The sequence below is a fragment of the Ostrinia furnacalis genome, unplaced genomic scaffold (assembly GCF_004193835.3).
Source record: "Ostrinia furnacalis isolate ACB-3 unplaced genomic scaffold, ASM419383v2 OfSCF2381, whole genome shotgun sequence".
In the NCBI taxonomy this organism is placed as follows: domain Eukaryota; kingdom Metazoa; phylum Arthropoda; class Insecta; order Lepidoptera; family Crambidae; genus Ostrinia; species Ostrinia furnacalis.
In genome coordinates, this window is record NW_021132620.1 from 17455 (window position 1) to 39047 (window position 21593).

Consider the following 21593-nt stretch of genomic DNA (forward strand, 5'->3'; position numbering starts at 1 on the left):
CATGGTCCAATCTTGAGTAAAACGCTAAATTCGAGTGTAACTTATTTGGTTATTTATCTCCTAGGATTCAAAAGCATTTATTTTAAAATAATATTAGATGTTGATTTCAACAATCTACACCGAAAAAGAACTCTCGATCACTTTTATTGCCTACCAACAAATATTTTTTTGTTTCATGACCCAAATCAGAGTCCGATCAAGCGGTTTACATGTCAACGAGGCACCTATTAATTATTCGTGGCTAATTAGCAGTTTTGTATCGTGGAGCGGCAGATCAGAGCGTTTGCCGGATACAGGAAGACGGCAATCAACATTCCTAAAAATATCACACATTTGGTGTTCATCCGGCGCGCGCGGCTCGGTGGCGTCATAGGCTACAACGCTGTGTTAGAGGTATCTTGGTCGTGTAGTAAAGATTTGTTTGTAAGACCTTAGTGAAACCACCTGTGGTGAGTGCAGAAGAAAGGAGAATTCTAGTCAAAATTTGAAACGAAAACTTCATGAAAGTCATCTGTAACTGCACACTTAGGTCTGAAACCTAAGTAGAACAAACTTTTTGGAAAAACTGTTCATCTTAAAGATGTGTACGAGTCTACGAGTACCTAGTCTTATTAGATTACCCAAACATCACTTAATTAATAAAGAAGTAAAAAATGCTTTTCAATAGCTAAACGTGGGTAAAACCTAGTTAAAGCCCCAACTTCCAGACTTAAATCATTCAAAACGCACCAAACTCTACATTTGAGGGCAAGTTATCAGCAATTTATGCCTACCTTAAATCTTACATGACCAGTATACAATTAGACAGCTTATCGCTCCATTACAATATGTAATAGCTGGTAACCGATAACATCGACCCGCGTATCTCGAAAAAAACGTTCAATATTTATCGAAGTGTCATCGTAATAATTATTATTTATTGTTCGGCACCGCGGCTGATATACAATTCCCGACAAGTCGACGTCTAGTACTCGCCGGAACATAATTAGATAATGTCTATTATTTATATGCGAGGCGGCATGTGCCTTGCATGGAAAGGAACGCTGCTTCCCTTACCGGTGGCGTACGAAGAAATCCGAGTTCTCACTACAGAGGATGTGCGCATGAGCATCGGCAGCGATGATTTAGGCCGCGTTAGGGTGCGCGTACGTTGAGACGTACCAACGTAGAGCCGACCTCATCATCAGTCATTTCAGCAATTGGACGTTCACTGCTGAAAATAGGCCTTCTCCAATGATATCCAGATTGGCTGGTTGTAGCATCTAGTGAATTAAAGTTCGTAGACACGCCACGACCTTATTTTAAAGTTGCATATTTTCGTTCCAAACTTTTGGAGATTCGACCTGAGTTAAGTTAAAAGTGTGCACGTTATAAGGCATTTAGAGCTTCTTTGCAAACTGGTATTGACTAGTTACTTACTCACTTATGTGCTACTAGTACGACGACTACTGAATGGTAGAGCTTGCCATTGCAGACGATGGCGACTAAACAGAGAAATTGATTGCGAGAAATCTGCCGTTAATGAAATAAATAACAGAATCGGATCTCAAACATGCTAGATGCCTTCTAATTACATAAGCACGACATAAGTTCACTTGGCTTTCCAGAAGTTTCCTCTCAGTCGCCTCCTATAAGTAGCTAAGCATTTTGTACTACGGAATAAATATTTTTAATAATTTTAATTTATGGATATCGAAGAGTTCTTGTTCAGACCAAATAAGACACCAAACTGTAGGTACTTTATGTAGGACACTCCATTACCTATTTTTCTGAGAATGTTGACGCAAATACTTAATGGTCGACTATTTCGACGAAAAGATCGCTTAAGATTTCCAAGAAAGGGGTGAAAATTCTTTTCGAATAACCATCTAGGCTCGCTACAGTCACGATTGTCGTTACGCGTAGCGCTCCGGCCCCGCTCATTCATAAACCGAGTCTTAATTTACAAAAGTTCCTGTCATGACTTTTCCTGCAGGTGACGCCTCCGCCAGTCCACGTTTCCTTTATGGTAATATCGATAAACGTGTCAGCGTACTAATGAGATACGGTATCGAGTCACGACTGCTCCGAGTTATGGTTATGGCCAATAGCTCGTGCAATAGGCATTGTTTTAATCGTGTAGTCAGATGTAGTATGATGGAGATTGGTGATACTGTATCACTTGACGCCTTTAATCCCACATGTTAAGATTGGTGTAGGCGCCCATACCATTAAAAATCACAATGCAAAAAACACTTCGCTTATTTCCTGCTGCGGGTAGACGGCGCTACCTATAACCTACTGTTCTCGTCCAATACATACCTAATGCCCTACTACGATGCCCTCTTCAAATAATGACCAAGCTTTTAGGTGTTGTTTTAGAGTAGGCGCACACCGTTGATTTTTCGTTGGCCGATAGTTTAGTCGGGCTGTTGATCAGTATGGGCATGTATGGGAGTGCGCACACTACGCCGATTCGATTTGGCCGATTCTTCATACAATTTGAAATCGGGCACAACTATCGGCCAACTAAAAATCAACGGTGTGCGCCTACTTCTTACAGTTCATTTGAAATATTTCATACCAAATTCAGTTTCAAGTTCAAGTTCAGGACATAGAGTTCTGCCCGACCAGTACATAGTAAAGTCATCCAGTAAAAGCACAATTTATTATGGACACCATTTATTTATCTACTAGCGCCATCTAACAGCCAAGGGGAGAAACTTTTGGTACACATCAAGTGTGCGGAATCCGCCGAATGTGTTTTTAACTACTTAAACAAATTGTTTGTTAGTTACGTGATTACCAAGCATATAATACAAATCGTGGAATCGTAAGTACCTACATAATACGTATAAAAATTACGTATGAGCAGTATAAAATCTTAGAAAAAACGCTATCAAGGCAGCGCCATAAACGTCATCAAGGACGGAGGAAAATGGAACTAGGTGTACACTCCATACATTAATAAAATTCCATTTAATTTTTTTTATTGCCATCCTAATTATTTCATAATGTTATTCCAATTTTTGATAGGTCATTATTGGTCAAATTCGGGTTTTAATTACATAGAGTGAGTTCCTGACATTGAAATGAGATTTAATCTTCTTCAAGACCTCTTTATAAATAAAACGCAATAGTTTTAAGCACTTAAATGTATTTAAAGTTAACTTAATAATACTTACAGGATTCATAACATACACTAATAAAATATATGGAAAATGCCCATTATAACCAAGATTAAATCCAGAGAGTTACAAAGGTATAAAATATCAAAATTATTTCATAAAAAATAATGTCTGATATTATGAAGAACTATTTAATAAGATTTATAGGAAGTGTAAAAGTTTTCATTAAAATTACATTTCGTACATACAATTTTGAAGATATCTGAAACAGATTTTTACTACCTCTTTATTATCTATCCAATAAGGTCACTTGCGCGTTATAATTTACGATAATGTACATTATAGTACAGCGCACAACAGTGTACGTTTAGCCTAGGCGCAGACCACCGATTTTTAGTTGGCCGATAGTTGGGCCCGTTTCTTATTTGAATGAAGAATCGGACGATACCGAATCGGATGTGCGCACTTCCATACATGCCCATACCGATTAACTGCCCGAATAAACTATCGGCCGACAAAAAGTTTGCCGTCTGCACCTAGGCTCATAAGTTGTAAAATCGTACCTGAAGTTTTATTACCTCAATGTGCCGTTTATACATATGCAAAGCTTATGTATGTAGCTTTTATACAAAAGCGTAATGTTAGGATTTCTTATTAGAATTACTAACGCTGCTTTTTACAAATTACTAATTTAGGTACTTAAACTAAAAGCTCAGAATTAATCCTACATTGAATTACATTACTAAATAAAAGATCTTTTATCTTTACTCCTAATTTTATTAGGTAATGATATTTTTTTATGTTTAATTACTTTTAATTTAATGTTGTTTCGGTCCTCAATCAATTTCCTCAATCATTCCAAAAACCGTTTCAGATATCGTGATATTACAAACGCAAGTGCTTTTTTACGACAGAACAGATTTCTAAATATACAGAGTGTCCCAAAAAGTAGTGTCAAGCCGAAGCCCAGAGGTAGAGCATCACTAGGGCTATCCAAATCACCCCCATGTATGTTCCGCGATTTTTGATAGTTTTAGGCACTTTTTTGGTAACTGGGGCGCGAATAGTCAAGTTACATGCCTAATTTTTTTGAATGATGATGAATACTAGGCCTCGATGATTCAGAAGTATTTACATTCATAACAAAAATGTAAACTATCAAAGACAAGGTGATTTGCTAAGCCCTAGTGATGCTCTACGTCTGGGCTTCGGCTTGACACTACTTTTTGAGACACCCTGTATATGGTGGATAAAACTACAGAAATCTTCACAAGTAAATTAATTTAAAATCACTTTGTGCATCTAACAACATAATACATTTATATAAGAATTGATAGGAATGTTAACAATATTTGAGCAGCAAGTTTGGGACATTGTGTGTGATATAAAAATAATCCATGGAAAATACACTCTGAGTGTAATTTAATTTGACATAGTATACTTTAGTACTTTTACTAATTAGGCCAAATACGTTTTAGTTTAGTTTGTTAACATTTAAATCAATTTATCACAACACCGATACATTGACTTGTCCACGTTCGAAAATCTAATAAAATAAATGACTAGGAAATGCATTGAGTGTATTGTGGACCATCGTCTGCTTAGATGTAGAAGAGCCTGACACGAGAGGTGGTGATCAGCAGGTCACCGTCAAAGAACTTGGTTTCGATGACGACATTGCCACTGAAAAAAAAAATTGTTCCTATTGATAATGTATTTACAGATGTTTAGGTAATACTTTATTTATTTAGGTTTTATATAAATGCCAGTTTTAAATTCGCTTAGCACATTATTATTTACATTTATTGAAACATTGTTTTCATACTCACTTGAGGATGTTGGCAGGCATCATCTGTGACTCAGGTGCAGACTCAATCACCGACTGCCAGGTGTTGCAAGAGTTAGCGATGACAAAGCCGAACTCGAAGAACCACTCCTCAAGGCAACGTCCCTTGAACAGGATTTTCTGTAAAAGATTTACATGAAAAAGTAAGTAGATGCCCCAAATAACAAGTAATACTTTTTTGTCATTGTCATTTCTAACAAGTAAGAAGAGAAGAGCCTTACAGATAGATGTCAAATTAATGTAAAAATTATTAAGTTTCTTACAAAAACTAGATTGATCTCCATTAAGGACAAACGTAAATGTTTCAACACTCACCTGTTCCAAACGGAACTTTTCCATTGTCTCGGTGGAGCTGAAGTTCATCTCCCTTGATACCACCCGGCACTTCAAGATCCGCTTGGGGACTCTTGCTTCATGTTCCACCTGAGGGTTGGACAAGTCCTCATTGTACTGCCACAGGATTTTCCCTGTAAAAATATTTTATTATGAGTTTGATGTGGGGATTAAATTAAATAACAATATAAGAAAGCTTCAGATTTGAGGATTAGAAATATTACTAACCTGTATCTCCATCACGCAAGTTCATCCAATTCCTGTATTGAATGTGAGTTAAGGAAATAATACCTATTTAAAGTGCACAAACAATAATTAAAAAAAATGACATTTTTATCAAATCAGCCCCTCTCTATAATGTTGGTTGAGCATCTAATTTGTGTAATTAATGCATACTTATCTCAATAAGTTGCAACATATTTTATCACAGAGAAATTTAATCCACAACAAAATTTTAATGTTACCTATTAAATTACCTACTAACAGTACTCTGATGAAAATTTTCATTTTATACACGTAAAGTAGGTACATGAAATATTGATTAATGTAAAGTATGTTGTTGAAAAGGATACACTTGGAAACCGTTCAGGATGTCCTCGACACGCCTCTGCTTGCTCTCCTCTGCAGACGCAACTTCCATCATAACTCCAGCCATTAAAAATACTTGTAAAACACTTGACACTCGGTTTAGAACTGAGGAACTAAAATGGAATTGGAAAGGCAAAACAGTTAATATAGTAAATCACAACAAAAATCACCACGAAATCAATAAAACACCATGACTGACTGACATTGACAGATTGTTACAGCGCTAGGGAGGGAGGTATATAAATATACCGATGCTGTAATTATCGATCGATATGATGCATCTAACTTTTTACGTGATTTAAAGCCATCGCAATGATCATTAAGTAAATTTAAGACATTATTTTGATAACAAGGGGTATTTGTAGTCTAAGCATGAACTACGGTCTCTGTTGCCAGCAAAGTGCTGGTTGTCTCGCCCGACACGCTGCTCTCAACGATGCCATCAGGAGAGCCCTTGCCAGCATCAACATTTCTTCCACGTTAAAAGCACGTGGATTGGTCCGTCATGATGAAGAAACCTGACAGTCTCACTCTGGTTCCCTGGGAACGGGGACGGCCTTTAGTTTGAGACGCTACATGTGTCGATACTTTAGCCCCTTCACACCTCAGGGAATCAGTTGCTAAAGCTTGAGCTACAGTGTAATGTAATTAGCCAAACGGCGCAAATATGAGTCACTTTCTAATGATTACATACTTGCGCCTTTTGTGGTCTAGACCTTCGGACCCTGAGCTGAGACCGATTACTAAATTACTGTTTCCCCTAAATTAATTAAAATTTCGGAAAATTTAAATGCTGGATCTTTCCTTGCTCAAAGGATTAGTATTGCTATCCAGCGAGGAAATGCAGCTAGCATCCTCGCCTCTTTGCCTCGCGGACACACTTTTATTTTTAAGTAATAAATAAGTTTATAATATATTTTTTTTGTTTAGAGTTAAGTTTGCGTTAGTTTTTAAAAAAATATGTTTATTGTAAATAAAGATAAACAGCATGAACCTGATTATACGACTTGGAAAACATATGAAGAATACTAAATGGTACACTAATAAGATTAGGAATTACTCAAATAATTATTGTGTTTGCGCTTATACACTCGTAAGTACATCTACACTTCAGAAAGAAAGAAAGACTTGATTTTTTTATTGTTTGAAAATGAAATATTTTTATTGCTACACTAAAAACAAATTACATATTGTGTAATTGGTTTACAGAAATAAAAGAAGAAATATAAACAAAAATTTAAGTTTAAGAATTTACAGTTTTATAAGTAAGCAAAAGGTATGCTTAGCGTTGATTTGCATTGAATAGGCTTATTCTCCGAAAATTCTTGACTGACTTAAAAAATATTATTTTACAATGTCCTACATTATCCCTGCTATAAGATCGATATTTTTGTTAATGTTGCACATCCCTAGTACACTATAGTTTTAATTAATTACGTGCTTGAAATACTACTTTCTGCCCAGAACCCCGATTACGGTAACGTTTATAACGTCTACAATCCAGACGCGTTTCTGATTCTGCGATACGATTGGTCAAAACAGCTGACGTACGCTGTTGAACGACCAATCGTATCGCAGAATCGAGAAGCGTGTCTGGATTGTTGACGTTAAAAGTTACCGTAATCGGGGCTCAGTGTAAGAATATGGACTTGACAATTTGGCCAAATGTCAAAAGTACGTTCTGTTTCACCGTTTCTAGCTAAGCGTGAAAAGTGATAAGGAACGAAAATCTATTTTATGTGTGATAAGTACGTGTAACGAACTGCCTTAGTTCAAAATGGTTGACAGATTGTAGAACAGGAACAATTTTTTGTGTACCCAAAAACCAAGTTTATTTTGTGAAAACATTCAGGAACCTGAAACTAGTGAATGTCTCGGATTTATTGCATTTATAACAATTATTTTATAACATAGAAAGTGCTCGGTAACTGAGAAGGATTAATTTCTATGAACTCAAAAAGTGAAACTGACGAAGCTTCAAGGTAACTTTTCCGAGATTTTCTTGTCGTTAGATATTTTTATAGACATCGCAGTATTGTCGTGTTAAAATTAAAGCTACAAAACAATAAAATAAACGCGCTGTAATTAATTGCTGCGTAATTGGCAGACAAAGGTTAGGTTATGCATTACTTGCTATTTTTGTTCTTTGTTTTGATGTGATGTTTCGATGAAGAATCGAGAATCGTGTTCGGAGCTTAGGTTAAATTAAGTTTGTTTGATTTTAGGGGGAACGAAGCATCATCGTCAAACAGTAATATAGCCCCAAACTTTTCTGAAGGTCAGCCTACTTCAAGCTTATGCACATCAGCAGATTCAAACAACACGCAGGACATTATGAAGCGTGCGGCCGCTAAGCAGTTGATTGAGAGGTATTTTTACCAGTTACTGGATGGCTGTGGGAACCCCAATTGTGACAACCAGTACTGTGCCTCAAGTGGAGAGGTAAACAACCTAATGTATTGTAAACTTTTCCAGTAATTTGTATGAAAAACAGTTTTGAAGTGCTATTTTTATGTAGGCAAGGAATTTAACACCAAATGAAGCTGCAGCCGAAGCTATCAAACTTTTTTACAAGGAAGCCAGATTGTGTGACAGCCTGCCCAACAAAGTACCAAGGACAGAAGCAAGTACATGTGAATCTAGTGCTAGGTAAGGCCAAACACGTTGTTAAAACCTTTTTATTTTATTTTTTTCTTTAACCTCTTACATACGGGAGGCACCTATTGTTGCAAAGTCAAAAGTCACTTCTCAATACGGGTGGCATTTATTGTTGTTTTGGAAAAGCCAATACTAAATCATGGTTTACGACTAAAAAACAATAAAATTGCAAATTAAGTGTAAAATGTGCTTGTAATTATGAAACTACATTAGTTGCAGAATATAATATTCCAAATTTTAATACCGTAAGTCTCATACTTTTTAAAATATCTTGATGTACAGTGGAGCAAACAATTTTGTAGGTTAAAATACCCCATATTGAGATGCGCACTTTGGTTTCCAAGAGCCCGTAGGTAAAGGGTTAAAAAAATCACCTGCTTATTGCAATGAATAGTTATTAAACATTCATATTATTGTATAATTTCAGCACAACATGTTCAATAACAGAACCAATGGAGAAGGTAGATAACAAAAATAAAATAATTGATTCACCAACGTCCAGCTCTGCGTCAGTCCAAGAGAGCACCTCCGGAGTGGTGGAACCCCAAACTAGTCATAATGCATCTCAGGAGGAGAATAAAACTGTTAGTTGTCATAATAGTAAGTTTAAGTATTTTTTTATTACTTTTTTTTTTTCATAAGTCTTTTTCTCACAAATCTTGAAACTGAACGATATCGTTTAGAGTTAGCAATATAATAAATGTAAATAAACAAATCCTACTGGTTTAATTAGGTACATTTATATAACTGTTGGTATTTATTCTACAATCTGTATTATCAGTCAGTCAAGTACATGTTGTTTAATTCTTCTGTTGAATAACAATGAGTCACAGACATCCTAAATTAACTACTTTACACCAGTTACTATGCTTAATAATGCCTCTATGATACTACCTAATTACATTTCTTAAAATGTATTATTTCTGAAAAATACCATGATAATAATTACCACATGGCAACAAGTACTTAGCTATCAACAAAGTGATGTCTCAGACAAGGAAATTCTATTTATTCCTTTTCTAAATCACTTTTAATAATTGGCAATTATCTAATATCTTCAATTTTCTAATGTACTTATACTTTGTCTTTTTGCTTGTATTTACTAAGTGTTTTTTTATACTTTGAAAGGATTCAATTAAAAATGTAATTACCTAAGTGAGACCCTTCATCACCTAATTAGTTGAAAATGTTATAAAAGCCTTTGGTAGATTTAAATTTTAGTAGTCACATTATATCAAGTGTCAAGTCAACCATGCCTAGAAGAAGTAGAGAGAGGCTGTCAACCAGTCAAAAGGTCAAGATGTTGATAAACGAGCTTGATACGTTAATTCTGTCGTTGCTAGATGGAGCGCCGCTCACCGAAGAAAGGATCTACCAGTTGTGCGACGAGTGCCTGTTAACGAAACTGCCGCAGCCGCTAGTTAGAGCGTTAGGAGAAGCGTTTACGCAGCCAGCTATATTAGCGAGGTGTTTTCAAAGCAAGGTCTTACCTGATAGTAGTAATGAAGTTTGTAAAGCAGGTAAGTTATACATTTCACAGTCAAAAGTCATAGTTAAAACCACTGGACTGATTTTTGCAGTCGATATAAGAAATCAAAGTGAAAAAGTGCTAAATTCGCAATTATTTTTTGAGCCATTGTTACATGTTATGATGGGCAAAGTTATCCAGGTTGACTGTACAGTAGAATCCCGATTATCCGGATCAATTAAAACCAGGGGTATTCCGGATAATCGAAAATCCGAATAATCGATTTCAAAGTAAAATCAAACAATAACTAACTTTTTACAATAGAAAGGGTTTTCAATACATCATTTTAGAGTCTAAAAATCTAAATTTTAGACCATTGGCCATCCATTTCTATTAACAATGAACTAAGAAGACGTCCGTACCTTGTTACGGTGGCGGCGCCTTCGGTTTTTATGGGTCCAGACCCTGAATCGATAATTAGAAACCGTGAAGAATGAGTCCGGATAATCGGATATCCGGATAATCGAGATTCTACTGTACTATTATGAAGTTAATATTTATCTTCATTGTTACATACATAAAGTTTCTATTCTACTTTTAGATAAAGAATCAAAAGCAATGTGTTCCTCGAGTGATCCGGACAAGGACGTCGACAGCGTCGCGGGGCCTGAGCTAGACGTGGCTTCATGTCGTAGGGCTTTCCAGTACCTTGCTAAAGTAAGTTAAACAACTGCAATTTAATCCAAAACCCTTAGGCACGATGTCCATTGACCGGCGCGCGGCGGAGCGCGTCGGAGCGCACTTACACGGCCGTAAAGAAAATAGAATTTTATTAACAGTTCTTAGAGTCGTAATCCCTTGCAACTGATTAACTGACATTTCAATCCGGACGGCTGCGCGAGCATGCGTCGGAAGCCGGTCGGCTCCGAGCGTATTCCAGCGGATACGCGCGCATTCCACCGAATTTTTAACTGAACGGACGCTGCGCTGCGCTCCGACTCGCGCCGGTCAATGTGAGTCCTGCCTTGTCAACAGTTCTTCGAGTCGTAATTGCTTACAACTGATCAACTGACATTTCAATCCGGACGGCTGCGCAAGCATGCGTCGGAAGCCGGTCGGCTCCGAGCGTATTCCAGCGGATACGCGGGCAGACGCGCGCATTCTACCACATTTTTACGCTGCGCTGCGCGCCGACTCGCGCCGGTTAATGTGATTCCTGCCTTAAGCTATCAATATGAGTGACATTGATAATAATATTCACAACCTGTCGTGTGGTTTGTTCATAAAAATTACCTTTGTAAAACGTAAGCAGCAAGTACAACCAGGCTTGTTCATCTCCGCGAGTTTACATCGAAAACAAAACACGCACGATGGCCCACCTACAGGATACTATTCGACAAGGCCTCACATACGAGCGAACATTGACTCACGCACGCGTATTCTTGTGTATGATGGAAGAAAATAAAGAAAATTGTGTGCTAAATACTGTGCAGTATTTAACTGCCTAAATAATAATAAAAATACAGAATGTACTTTTTTAAGTTGCCTCAAGACACAGAGAGGTAAATAAGTAGTTAATATTATTCATGATAATTCATGCTAAATCATATAATATTTCCTCCGCCATTTTCCGCAGTTGGCACCTCACGTCACATCATTTTACCGAAGTCAGCCAGCCCTATAGCTTCGGCGCAGTGCCGATCACTGACGTTTGTCAACAAAATGGTGCTTGACTCTTGAGACAGGCTAAATTACACCATATTGTTAATGACATTGAGCATACATTTTTTTAAATACCTTCGCGAAGTAAAACTTCTGTACGTAGTACTTATTATTATTCTGTGGTACAACCCGATTGAGTTGACTGCGCACCTGGCAGCCGTGACGTCACATCAACGCTTAAAGCAAACGCGGGGAGGTGTGTGCGTGAGTGCGATGAAGAGTCGTATTTCAGCGAGATGCGCAGTTAGCTCGATGATAGTGTAATTTTCAGTCTTCATTTTCTACATTTATGTAACTAGTCGGCCGTTTGGTGTAGTGGTTCGAAACGGACTACTATTCCGGAGGTAGCGGGTTCGATTCCCGCACAGTACAAACATTTGTGTTCATGAACATATTTGTTTGTATTGGACTGGGTGTTTTCTATGTATATTATGTATGTATTTACAAAAAAAAAAAGTATTTAAGTATGTTTATATCCGTTGTCTAGTACCCATAGTACAAGCTTTGCTTAGTTTGGGACTAGAAGCGCAGTGTTAAATGTCCAAGGATATTATTATCAAAGGATATTATTATTATTAATATTATTAGTTTGCCTTCCAAACAGGTGCCATCAGAATACTATAGTTCAGCATTGGTCACAGCGTTAACAACGCTAGCGGAGAGCCTCGAGATCGACCTACGGATAACCAAGAAGATGAGCATGGAAGATGCCGTGAATTGCTTCGTGATAGCGTTTGAGGTGCCCGACTTAGGCTGTAGCGATTACCTGGAGATAGCTTTGCCGGCGTTATGCCACGCCGCCGAGCATTTGCCAGTTAAAGGTGAGTGGTATTTTTGTTTTGAAAAAAATCTTGGAAGCTTTCCAAGATTCTACAGGATAGAAGTCATGACTTGTAAATTGGTGAACTGCGTTACCATAAAGAACTGCGCCGATAAAATAATAAAAACAAATCTCTCCTCTTTATCTCGTGGAACCCTAGCAACCCGGCGTAAATGGGTGCATGAGCCCGTGGTAACAATTGATTTCTATTGTGTAAGATAGTTGAAAAAAATAAGTTGCAGTACACATTTCTTAAAAATAAGCTACATGCTGAAGAAGCGCCCGTTTAGCTAAGATCGCGTCATTCATGACACAAACGTCACGTCAAGAAGCTGGTTTTCATCTCAAGCAGCGGGAAACAACGCGTGATGAGGATTGCGCGTTCCTTTTTGCCCGTTTGTTCGTTTCAGCCGAAAGACGTCCACTGCTGGACAAAGGCATCCCCCAAAGATTTCCACAAAGACCGGTCCTGCGCCGCTCGCATCCAGGCACCTCCCGCGACCTTCACCAGATCGTCGGTCCACCTAGTGGGAGGCCTGCCCACGCTACGTCTTCCGGCTCGTGGTCGCCACTCAAGAACTTTCCTGCCCCAGCGGCCATCAGCTCTCCGAGCTATGTGCCCCGCCCACTGCCACTTGAGTTTGGCGATTCTGCGGGCTATGTCAGTCACTCTGGTTCTCCTGATTTCTGATTCGATCACGCAGGGAAACTCCGAGCATAGCACGCTCCATCGCTCTTTGGGTGACTTTGAGCTTTCTTATGAGGCCCATAGTAACCGACCACGTCTCAGATCCGTATTTTGCCCGTTATTGTGTCTAGATTCGCTAGTATTTGAAGGGCTACAATATTTATACTTGTTTGTGTTAGCGCAAGCGCGGCTGGCACGCACGTGGGCGACGCACTGCCGCGCGAGCCTGCGGCACATCCTCGAGACGCTGCAGCAGCTGATCACGCTGCGCGTCATCTCCACCAACTACACCAGCCACTTCCAGCTGCAGGACGACGACGCCGTCACCATGGCCACCAAGCTCATGAAGGTGTGTGACGCTCCTCTTCATTCTGTTAAGAGTATAACCATTGAGACTGTGGGATATGATGCTCAACCACAATAAGGAAGCTAGATGTTAGTGCTTCCTTCCGAGCGGGTGTTGTGCTCGGGGACCAAGGTCCAATTTACACCATCTTGGTTTGTCTATATGTACTTGGCAGGGTAGAAAACTCCGTCACCGCGATGCAGGTTTGTATGAGCGGCGGAGTGTGCCATAGTGCAGTCGTAACAGCGCCATCTGTTGGTACACGTTTGTAGTGGCGTATCGTAGATGTCGCCACAAGACTATAGTCGTGAACTGTGATTTTTGTGAGCTTATTTTGCTCGCCTTACGATATTTCGCCATCTTTCTCTGTTGTTGGTGGTTAACTCGGTGCGCTGATGCAAGAGACCGCCCACAGTGTAGGTCTGGTCTGTTCACCGCATTGGCGAACATTCGCGCAGCCTGGTCTAGTGCCCTTTGCCCAAGGCGCTTGGAGTCGCTGTTACGTCTCAAGACGTATCCTAAAAAATTGACGATACTAGCTTGCACTAACGTAGATAGATACATCGCTAGCCATTGGCCAAAGGCAAAACCTTGTCGTTGTAATAAAAATAATTGTTTTGATTTTTTTAATGATGATGATTCAGATGTACAATGAGGGCTATCGTTTTAGCGCTCACCAGTTAGCGCCACTGTAGAGTAAGTTCCTGTCACTTGCTAGTAGCGAAGACAGTGTCACCAATTGGTGAGCGCGAAAGTGGTAGGAGGACTATCGTATTTGCACTCATCAAGATGGCGCCACTGTAGAGTAAGGTCCTGTCAATCGCCAGGGGTGCCAACTGTTAACACTACAGTACACGCGCCCCTTTTTTTACACCAATGCACGCGCGGCCTACTCTGGTAAGCCAATTTAAAATCACTGTAAATCAGTTTGTAAGCAATTTATGAATAAAATTACTATGTAAATAATAAAGGTGTTCATCATAGTTCTTTTATCATCAAAGTTTCTTTATAAAACTATTTGGGATCAAAAATTATAAACGGATTTAAAATTTGTAAATTTTTTGGACCAAAATTGCACTCTGAGAACCATGTTAGCAAAAAAAATATTTACTGAAAAAATATGATTTGTTTTTTATCTTTCATAGTATTCAAGACTTTCTTCTACCTGGTACATGGGGTAAATCCATTTTTTGCAAGTCTTCCATAATTTTTTTGTCGAGTGATTTCGGGCTATTGAGTAGAACCGCAGTTTTGACGGCCAATTTTAGAAAAATGCGCAGGCGCTGGCGACCCAAGCTTTACTGGCTTATTGACAAATTTAGTAAACGAGGCTTTCCTGGAATGCCAGCTCTCTGGCGCATGTTTTTAAAAAGTTATAGCGTAAAATGTTACCCTGGTCTACTATAGTAGGCCACGCGTGTACTCTAGTGTTAAGTATAAAACGATAGCCCTCATTATAGTGTTGTTTGTGTACCTTTTATCTTACTTTTTGCGCATAATTCTCTTTCCAGATATTATACTACGCGAACATGCTCGCCGGGACGATGGAGCCCAATACGCTGCGGGAAGAGCCCATAGTCATAGCAAGTCAATTAGACCCCCTAGGGGACGTTTTAGATCACATTTACCAATTCTCCTCGCTTAAGAACTCGAAGCACTCGCAACCTGACGACCCTTTAGGTAAGCGACAGGTTAATTTGCCCCTATTTTGATGAGTATTTGAGATACAATCTATTTTTTACATTTTATGAATCTGTTTAGATTTCAACTCTATTTAAGATACAATACTAGATTTCGATGCGTCCAACACGTAGTGATGCAAACACGACATTGAATCGAAATTTTGAAGTGTATATAACTTTGTAGAGAAATCTTTAATCTGGTTCTTTTTTGTTTTCAGCTATTGAATTAGATTTAAATGTATTAGACGCTAGAAAACCTTATTTGCCATTTGAGGAATTTTACAACGAACCCCTAAGTGATACTATAGAAATGGAAGTAGATTTTGCGAATTATAAAACGGAGTTAAGTAATGGTAAGTTTCATTTCTTATATTTTGTATGGTATGTGATACAAAAGTACGGCGCTGAAACGACGATCGTTGCTTAGTAACTGACGTTCAGCGCAGCGCTATACTGCTCAGCAGCCTCATTCACGTACCAAAACTTCAACGACAACTAATCGCTGAATGCGATCCTATCGAGTAATCGTTCTATTCAAATGACCCTTATGAATACGGATTTAGAACTGTTTTTCAATGGGACGACGTAACAAAATGTCAATGACAACAAAACTCTGAGTTACGATCCTATCGAGTAATCGGTCTATAAAAATGACCCTTGTGATTACGGATTTAGAACTGTTTTTCAATGGGATGTCTTCTGAACGTCAGCGAGATCTTGACTGTCAAAATACGTGAATTAGGCCACAGATGCGTTCCGACTTTACCACTCAATTTTTTGTAACCCACCTCTCAAGACAATTTAATTAACACCTCTCCCCGTTGCAGGCAAAAAGTTCACGTTCCTAAAGTACCCGTTCATACTGACCGCTGCAAGCAAGTCGCTCGGACTATACTACGAGAACCGAATTCGCATGCTCAGCGAGCGCCGCGTATCAATGTTACACGCGGTTGTAGGAGCCGCGCCGCCCATGCCATTCTTACGGCTCAAAGTTCGCCGCTCACACATCATCGACGACGCGCTCGTGGAGGTAAGTGAGACCCCACAGGCCGCGAATCTATACTGCGTGATAGCGAGGCCCTACAGGCTTCAACAACTCGTCTTTCCAAATTGATTTTGTTTAGGATTGTTTCTTGCCGCACATTAAATTGATAACTTAAACGTTATCAATTTAATGTGCGGCAAGTGGTGCTGTTTTGGTAACTTAAACGTTGGTGTCAATGAGGGTTTTCGCGTATGAAAAATCCGCCAGGTGGCAATACGTAGACGCGAGGTCCAAATGCTGCATGATTGGTTATTTTTGACATGACATTGACAGATATGTCAAAATCCACCAATCATTCGCGAAAACCCTCATTACGCTAGCGAGTTAACAATCGCTGTTACCCTTCACGCTCACTGGGCGAATCTCTTAGGCTGAGTTGCACCATTTTACTTTAACTACGTCAAAAATCTGTCAAACTCCATACAAAAAACACCGGTTACTGGTAATGTTACGTTTAAAATAAGTTGGTGCAACCTCACGCTTAGGATTGCGTACACTAGTTTGAGAACCCCTCTTTATCTTGTATTTCAACCTACTCCACAAACTAGGGAATCAAAAGTATGTAGGTACCTCTTTTTAAGAACACCCTTTATCTCCAGTTACGAATTTCAACTATACTGAATGAACCTTAAAGCTCATTTTTAATTGCCAATCTCCAATTTTCCACAGCTGGAAATGGTAGCAATGGAGCGCGTGCTCGACCTAAAGAAGCAACTGGTGGTGGAATTCGAGGGGGAACAGGGCGTGGACGAGGGAGGCGTCAGCAAGGAGTTCTTCCAGCTCATAGTCGAGGAGATATTCAACCCGGACTATGGCATGTTCACGCAGCAGCCCGACTCGCATACTGTTTGGTGAGTTCGTTCGTTCGTTTCAGCCAAATGACGTCCACTGCTGGACAAAGGCCTCCCCCAAGGTTTTCCATAATGAACGGTCCTGCGCTGCCCGCATCCAGGCTCTTCCCGCGACCTTTACCAGATCGTCGGTCCACCTAGTAGGAGGCCTGCCCACGCTACATCTTCTAGCCCGGTAGTCCATAGGTAGGTCCAACTTCGAGAAAGAGGTCAATCGTCGAATCCAATTCGGATGGGCAGCGTTCGGGAAGCTTCGCGATATACTCACGTCCGAAATACCGCAGTGTCTCAAGTTTGGTGAGTATTTAGAAAGAATTTTTAGTTTATTTGCGTAGACTTGTCACCTTTGTTAAGACTTCATGTGTAAAAGTATTTGTTCCCAAATCCCAATTAAATAGACACCATCAATCAATTGACGTACTTTTTAAAACTGTCAAAACGAAACTCTCACATAGATTTTGTATGGCACTACAAGCGAGTGACGTCACTATTTTGTCAACTCAATTAAACTACTTTTTACAATTACAATACGACCAAAAATCGTAATTTACAGGTAATTTAAAATTAATTAAGTTTTTAAGACCACAATGAAGTGTCGTTTTAGAAAAGTTGTGATTTCGAATTATTGGAGAATGGTGTCAAATTGTCCATTTGGTTACAAGGCATTAAACATTCGCCCCTATTCACAAACGATCCTTGCTTATGTGAAACAACAAATCGAACGCACAGCGTTGAATAGAGCTCTGCGATTGGTTCGTGTGTCACCCTGTGCGTCCACACGCACTGTGACACCTCATAGTAATGTTTGTTAATACGGGCGATTATCAAGCTTGAATCAACTTGATTGTTCGAAAAAAAGAAATAAGATTCTGAGTTTAGGAAGTAATCGATACGATTACCATTATCTGGCAAATAGGGCAGGTCGTTAAGTCTGACTGACACTAGTTTATACAACAGTTGATACAACACTCGATAGAAAAAGATTTTTATCAATGGATCATACAAGCTCTAAACTTAAATGTGTCTTATTTTTTTTTACTGATTCTGTCATGTTGACTCATGTTCTATGTACTACGTGTTTTCATATGGCAGCAAAATAAACGTTTTTTTATTCTATTCTTATTTCCTAAAGCCATAAGGTTCAGAATCGCTAAGTTTGGTTTAAAATTTCAGGTTCAATCCCACATCGTTCGAGACAGAAGCGCAGTTCACGCTCATCGGCATCGTGCTGGGACTCGCGATATACAACAACGTCATTTTGGCCGTGGACTTCCCCATGGTCGTGTACAGAAAACTGATGGGCAAGAAAGGCTCGTTTGAAGACTTAGCTGATTGGAATCCTGTGAGTTCTCATTGTTTTATAATCGACTTGACAAATGGCACCTTACAAGAAACATCTATTCATATTCATTTGTTTTACTATGCAGTCATAAAGACGCCCCCTTTGACGGTTCGATTTGTTATAGTTGGGTAACTAACACTAAAGTGTCCCAACTAAAATAGTAAGACACGGGTCTTAACTTAACGCGACGTTTATTAATGAGTTACATTATGTACTCACGGCTTGGAACTAAAGTGTTCCAGTTACGACATTGACGGGAGGGCGCTACTATCAATACTGGGTTATAGAACTTCGCTGCACTGTCCTTTATTTGACAGTGACAGAAGGGCGCCACCATCTTCGTTCAACTACATGGTTTCCACCGTGGCAAAAGTCGGAACCAGCGATCCGCTATTGACGGTGGCCCCCCTGTCAGTGACAAATAAAAGACAGTTCAGTGTAGTTCTTCTATATTAGTTCAGATTTTTGCCACTTGATGCTTCAGTAGTTATGTTTATGCATTTTAATGCTTATGAATTTTTGTTAGTATTTACTTGACTTTATTTATAGCGTATTGTTTCGTATTTCAGATTTTATACAATGGTCTAAAAGATATGCTTGAATATACTGGTGATGATTTAGAAGAAGTGTACTACCAGACGTTCAGGATATGTTACAACGATGTGTTCGGCAATAATATATTCCATGACTTGAAGAAAGATGGAGATAGTATATTTGTTACGCAAGATAATAAACAAGTAAGTATTTTATTAGATGGTTCTATTTGTGCTATCATTTTGTACATTTTTTTATCATAGCAAACAAACTTTTATGGTGTTCCTTAGATCTTATAGATAACCAAAAAAACTTCCAAGTATTTTTTATCTTTAAAACTCATTTATTTTTGCAAGTAGGCTTTTAAAAATCACTTTTAAACGTCCCAATATGTTGTCAACTTTGTCGGAGTTTTCACTTATTATTTGTCTGTAATTTGTTTTAGGAATTCGTAGATTTATACGCAGATTTCTTACTAAATAAGTCGGTTGAGACACAGTTCAAAGCATTTAGACGTGGGTTCGTGATGGTCACGGACGAAAGCCCTCTCTCGGCGCTCTTCAGGCCCGAGGAGGTCGAGACTCTCGTGTGCGGTAGCAAGGTAAGAAACACATTCAATTACACAAAAAACATCGATATAATCGATACTTATTACTATGTAGTTAAATTAAACATCGATTAATTAGTTAAACGATTATTCGACAACACTAAAGCCTGGTCCGTGAGCACGTAGAATTTGGTCCAATGACACCAAGCTACCCATCCTTATCGCTCGCCCGTAATTCTGTTGCTGTCGCGCTCGCACACTCACTGCGGGCGCCCGTCGCACAGTCGCGACAGCAATATAATTACGCTCGAGCGATAAGGATGGGTAGCTTGGGGTCATTGGACAAAATTCTACGTGCTCACGGACCAGGCTTTAGTATGTTAATAAAGTCTTGACAGACAGCAAGTGAACATCACACACATCGAACTGAAACATCACAAATCTTTCCAGAACTTCGACTTCAACGAATTAGAGAAGTCCACCGAATACGACGGCGGGTACACGGCCGAGTCGAAAATAATCAAGGATTTCTGGAGCATCGTGCACAGCTTGTCTCTGGACGAGAAACGAAAGCTATTGGAGTTTACCACTGGCTCGGACCGCGTGCCTGTTGGTGGATTGAGCTATTTAAAGCTGGTGGTAGCACGTCATGGCCCCGACTGTGAAAGACTTCCTACAGCCCATACATGCTTCAATGTGCTACTCCTGCCAGAATACGACTCGAAGGAGAAACTCCGCGACCGCCTCATGAAAGCAATCAGCTACTCCAAAGGCTTCGGTATGCTTTGACGCGCTTATATAAACGTTGTTGTGAAGCCACGATGATGGCCTGTAAACATTACTGATTAAAGTTTGTTTTATTTATACAATTGTTTGAGTTTTTATTTGGTTACTTATTACAACTTTTAAAATCAGTCGCTTGAAAATTTTATAAGTACCTACCTACTAAGAACCTAAAAAGTTTCGCAACAGTCGCCTGCGAACTTTTGAGTTATAAGGAATTATTACGATGTTGTATAATAATGAAACGATAATTTAATTTTGATGTTTATTTGCATAAAAATGTAATTAAAACTATAAATATTGAAAGTTATAAATCTATAAAAGCACAGTTATAAATCTAAAGTAACACAAAAATATTGTAATAGGAACTCTTTACCGCTAACTACTTAAGTAGATGGTGATCTAAACGTTTATAATTGTCGCAAAATTGATTCCTTACTATTAAATACCGCTTAGCAAATGAAGCACTATAAATAGTTCGCTTGAATTATCCTTTTTCGGGACTATAACCGGTTTTACACTTTCAATTGTGATGAAATCCGAATGAAAAAGCGTAGTTAGGTTGTAAACCAAATACGCCTCGGTGCTATTAATAAAAATTAAGTTCTGCAAGAAAACCTCACGATCAGGTATTTGACACCAATCACAAGAACTATTGAAAACCACTATAAAAAGACGCGTTAAGTCTAAAAATATATTTATTTTGAAAATACTTTAGAGAAACAAAACTATGTAAAACAGCGCGTCACTATTTTGAAACAGCGTTTTGTATAATGAGGGCTATCGTTTTAGCGCTCACCAGTTTGCGCCACTGTAGAGTCTTCTTCTTTTCGTGTCGACAACAAACCTACACAGTGTCAGCCCAAAACTCCGCCACAAGAGTGGCGTTGTCAGTAGCACTCATCAAATCCTCCTGAGTGCAGTTGCTTGGGCACTCAGGGCATGACATCAGGTGCCTCATCGACTGGGGAACAAAACCGCACCTGCACTCCATGTTCAAGCCATCCAAGAATCCCCACCTGGCCAGATTGTCCTTACTACGGCCAACCTGCGACAACAACTGTAGAGTAAGGTCCTGTCACTTGCTAGTAGCGAAGACAGTGGCCATCTGGTGAGTGCTAAAGTGGTAGGAGGACTATCGCATTTGCACTCATCAAGATGGCGCCACTGTAGAGTAAGGTCCTGTCAATCGCCAGGGGTGCCAACTGTTAACCCTCCGTGTACGAGGTGACT

General features: G+C 39.2%; 2 protein-coding genes across 2 annotated transcripts; one reads left to right on the plus strand and one right to left on the minus strand.

The window, feature by feature from the left end:
• Positions 1-4545: 4545 nt before the first annotated feature.
• PrBP (Prenyl-binding protein) lies at positions 4546-6083 on the minus strand. Its single transcript, XM_028308094.1, has 5 exons — positions 5859-6083; positions 5515-5546; positions 5269-5420; positions 4937-5073; positions 4546-4790 (listed from the first exon to the last, which is right to left on the minus strand). The coding sequence occupies exons 1-5, from the start codon at positions 5939-5941 to the stop codon at positions 4709-4711; spliced, it is 486 nt and encodes a 161-aa protein (XP_028163895.1). The 5' UTR covers positions 5942-6083; the 3' UTR covers positions 4546-4708.
• Positions 6084-7643: 1560 nt separating this feature from the next.
• Positions 7644-20447, plus strand: Ube3a (ubiquitin protein ligase E3A). The gene is made up of 16 exons (XM_028308093.1): positions 7644-7856; positions 8100-8316; positions 8393-8523; positions 8960-9132; positions 9876-10052; positions 10602-10717; positions 12327-12543; positions 13410-13579; positions 15088-15256; positions 15477-15611; positions 16086-16288; positions 16973-17154; positions 18328-18496; positions 19066-19233; positions 19476-19631; positions 20028-20447. The coding sequence occupies exons 1-16, from the start codon at positions 7822-7824 to the stop codon at positions 20364-20366; spliced, it is 2757 nt and encodes a 918-aa protein (XP_028163894.1). The 5' UTR covers positions 7644-7821; the 3' UTR covers positions 20367-20447.
• Positions 20448-21593: the final 1146 nt, after the last annotated feature.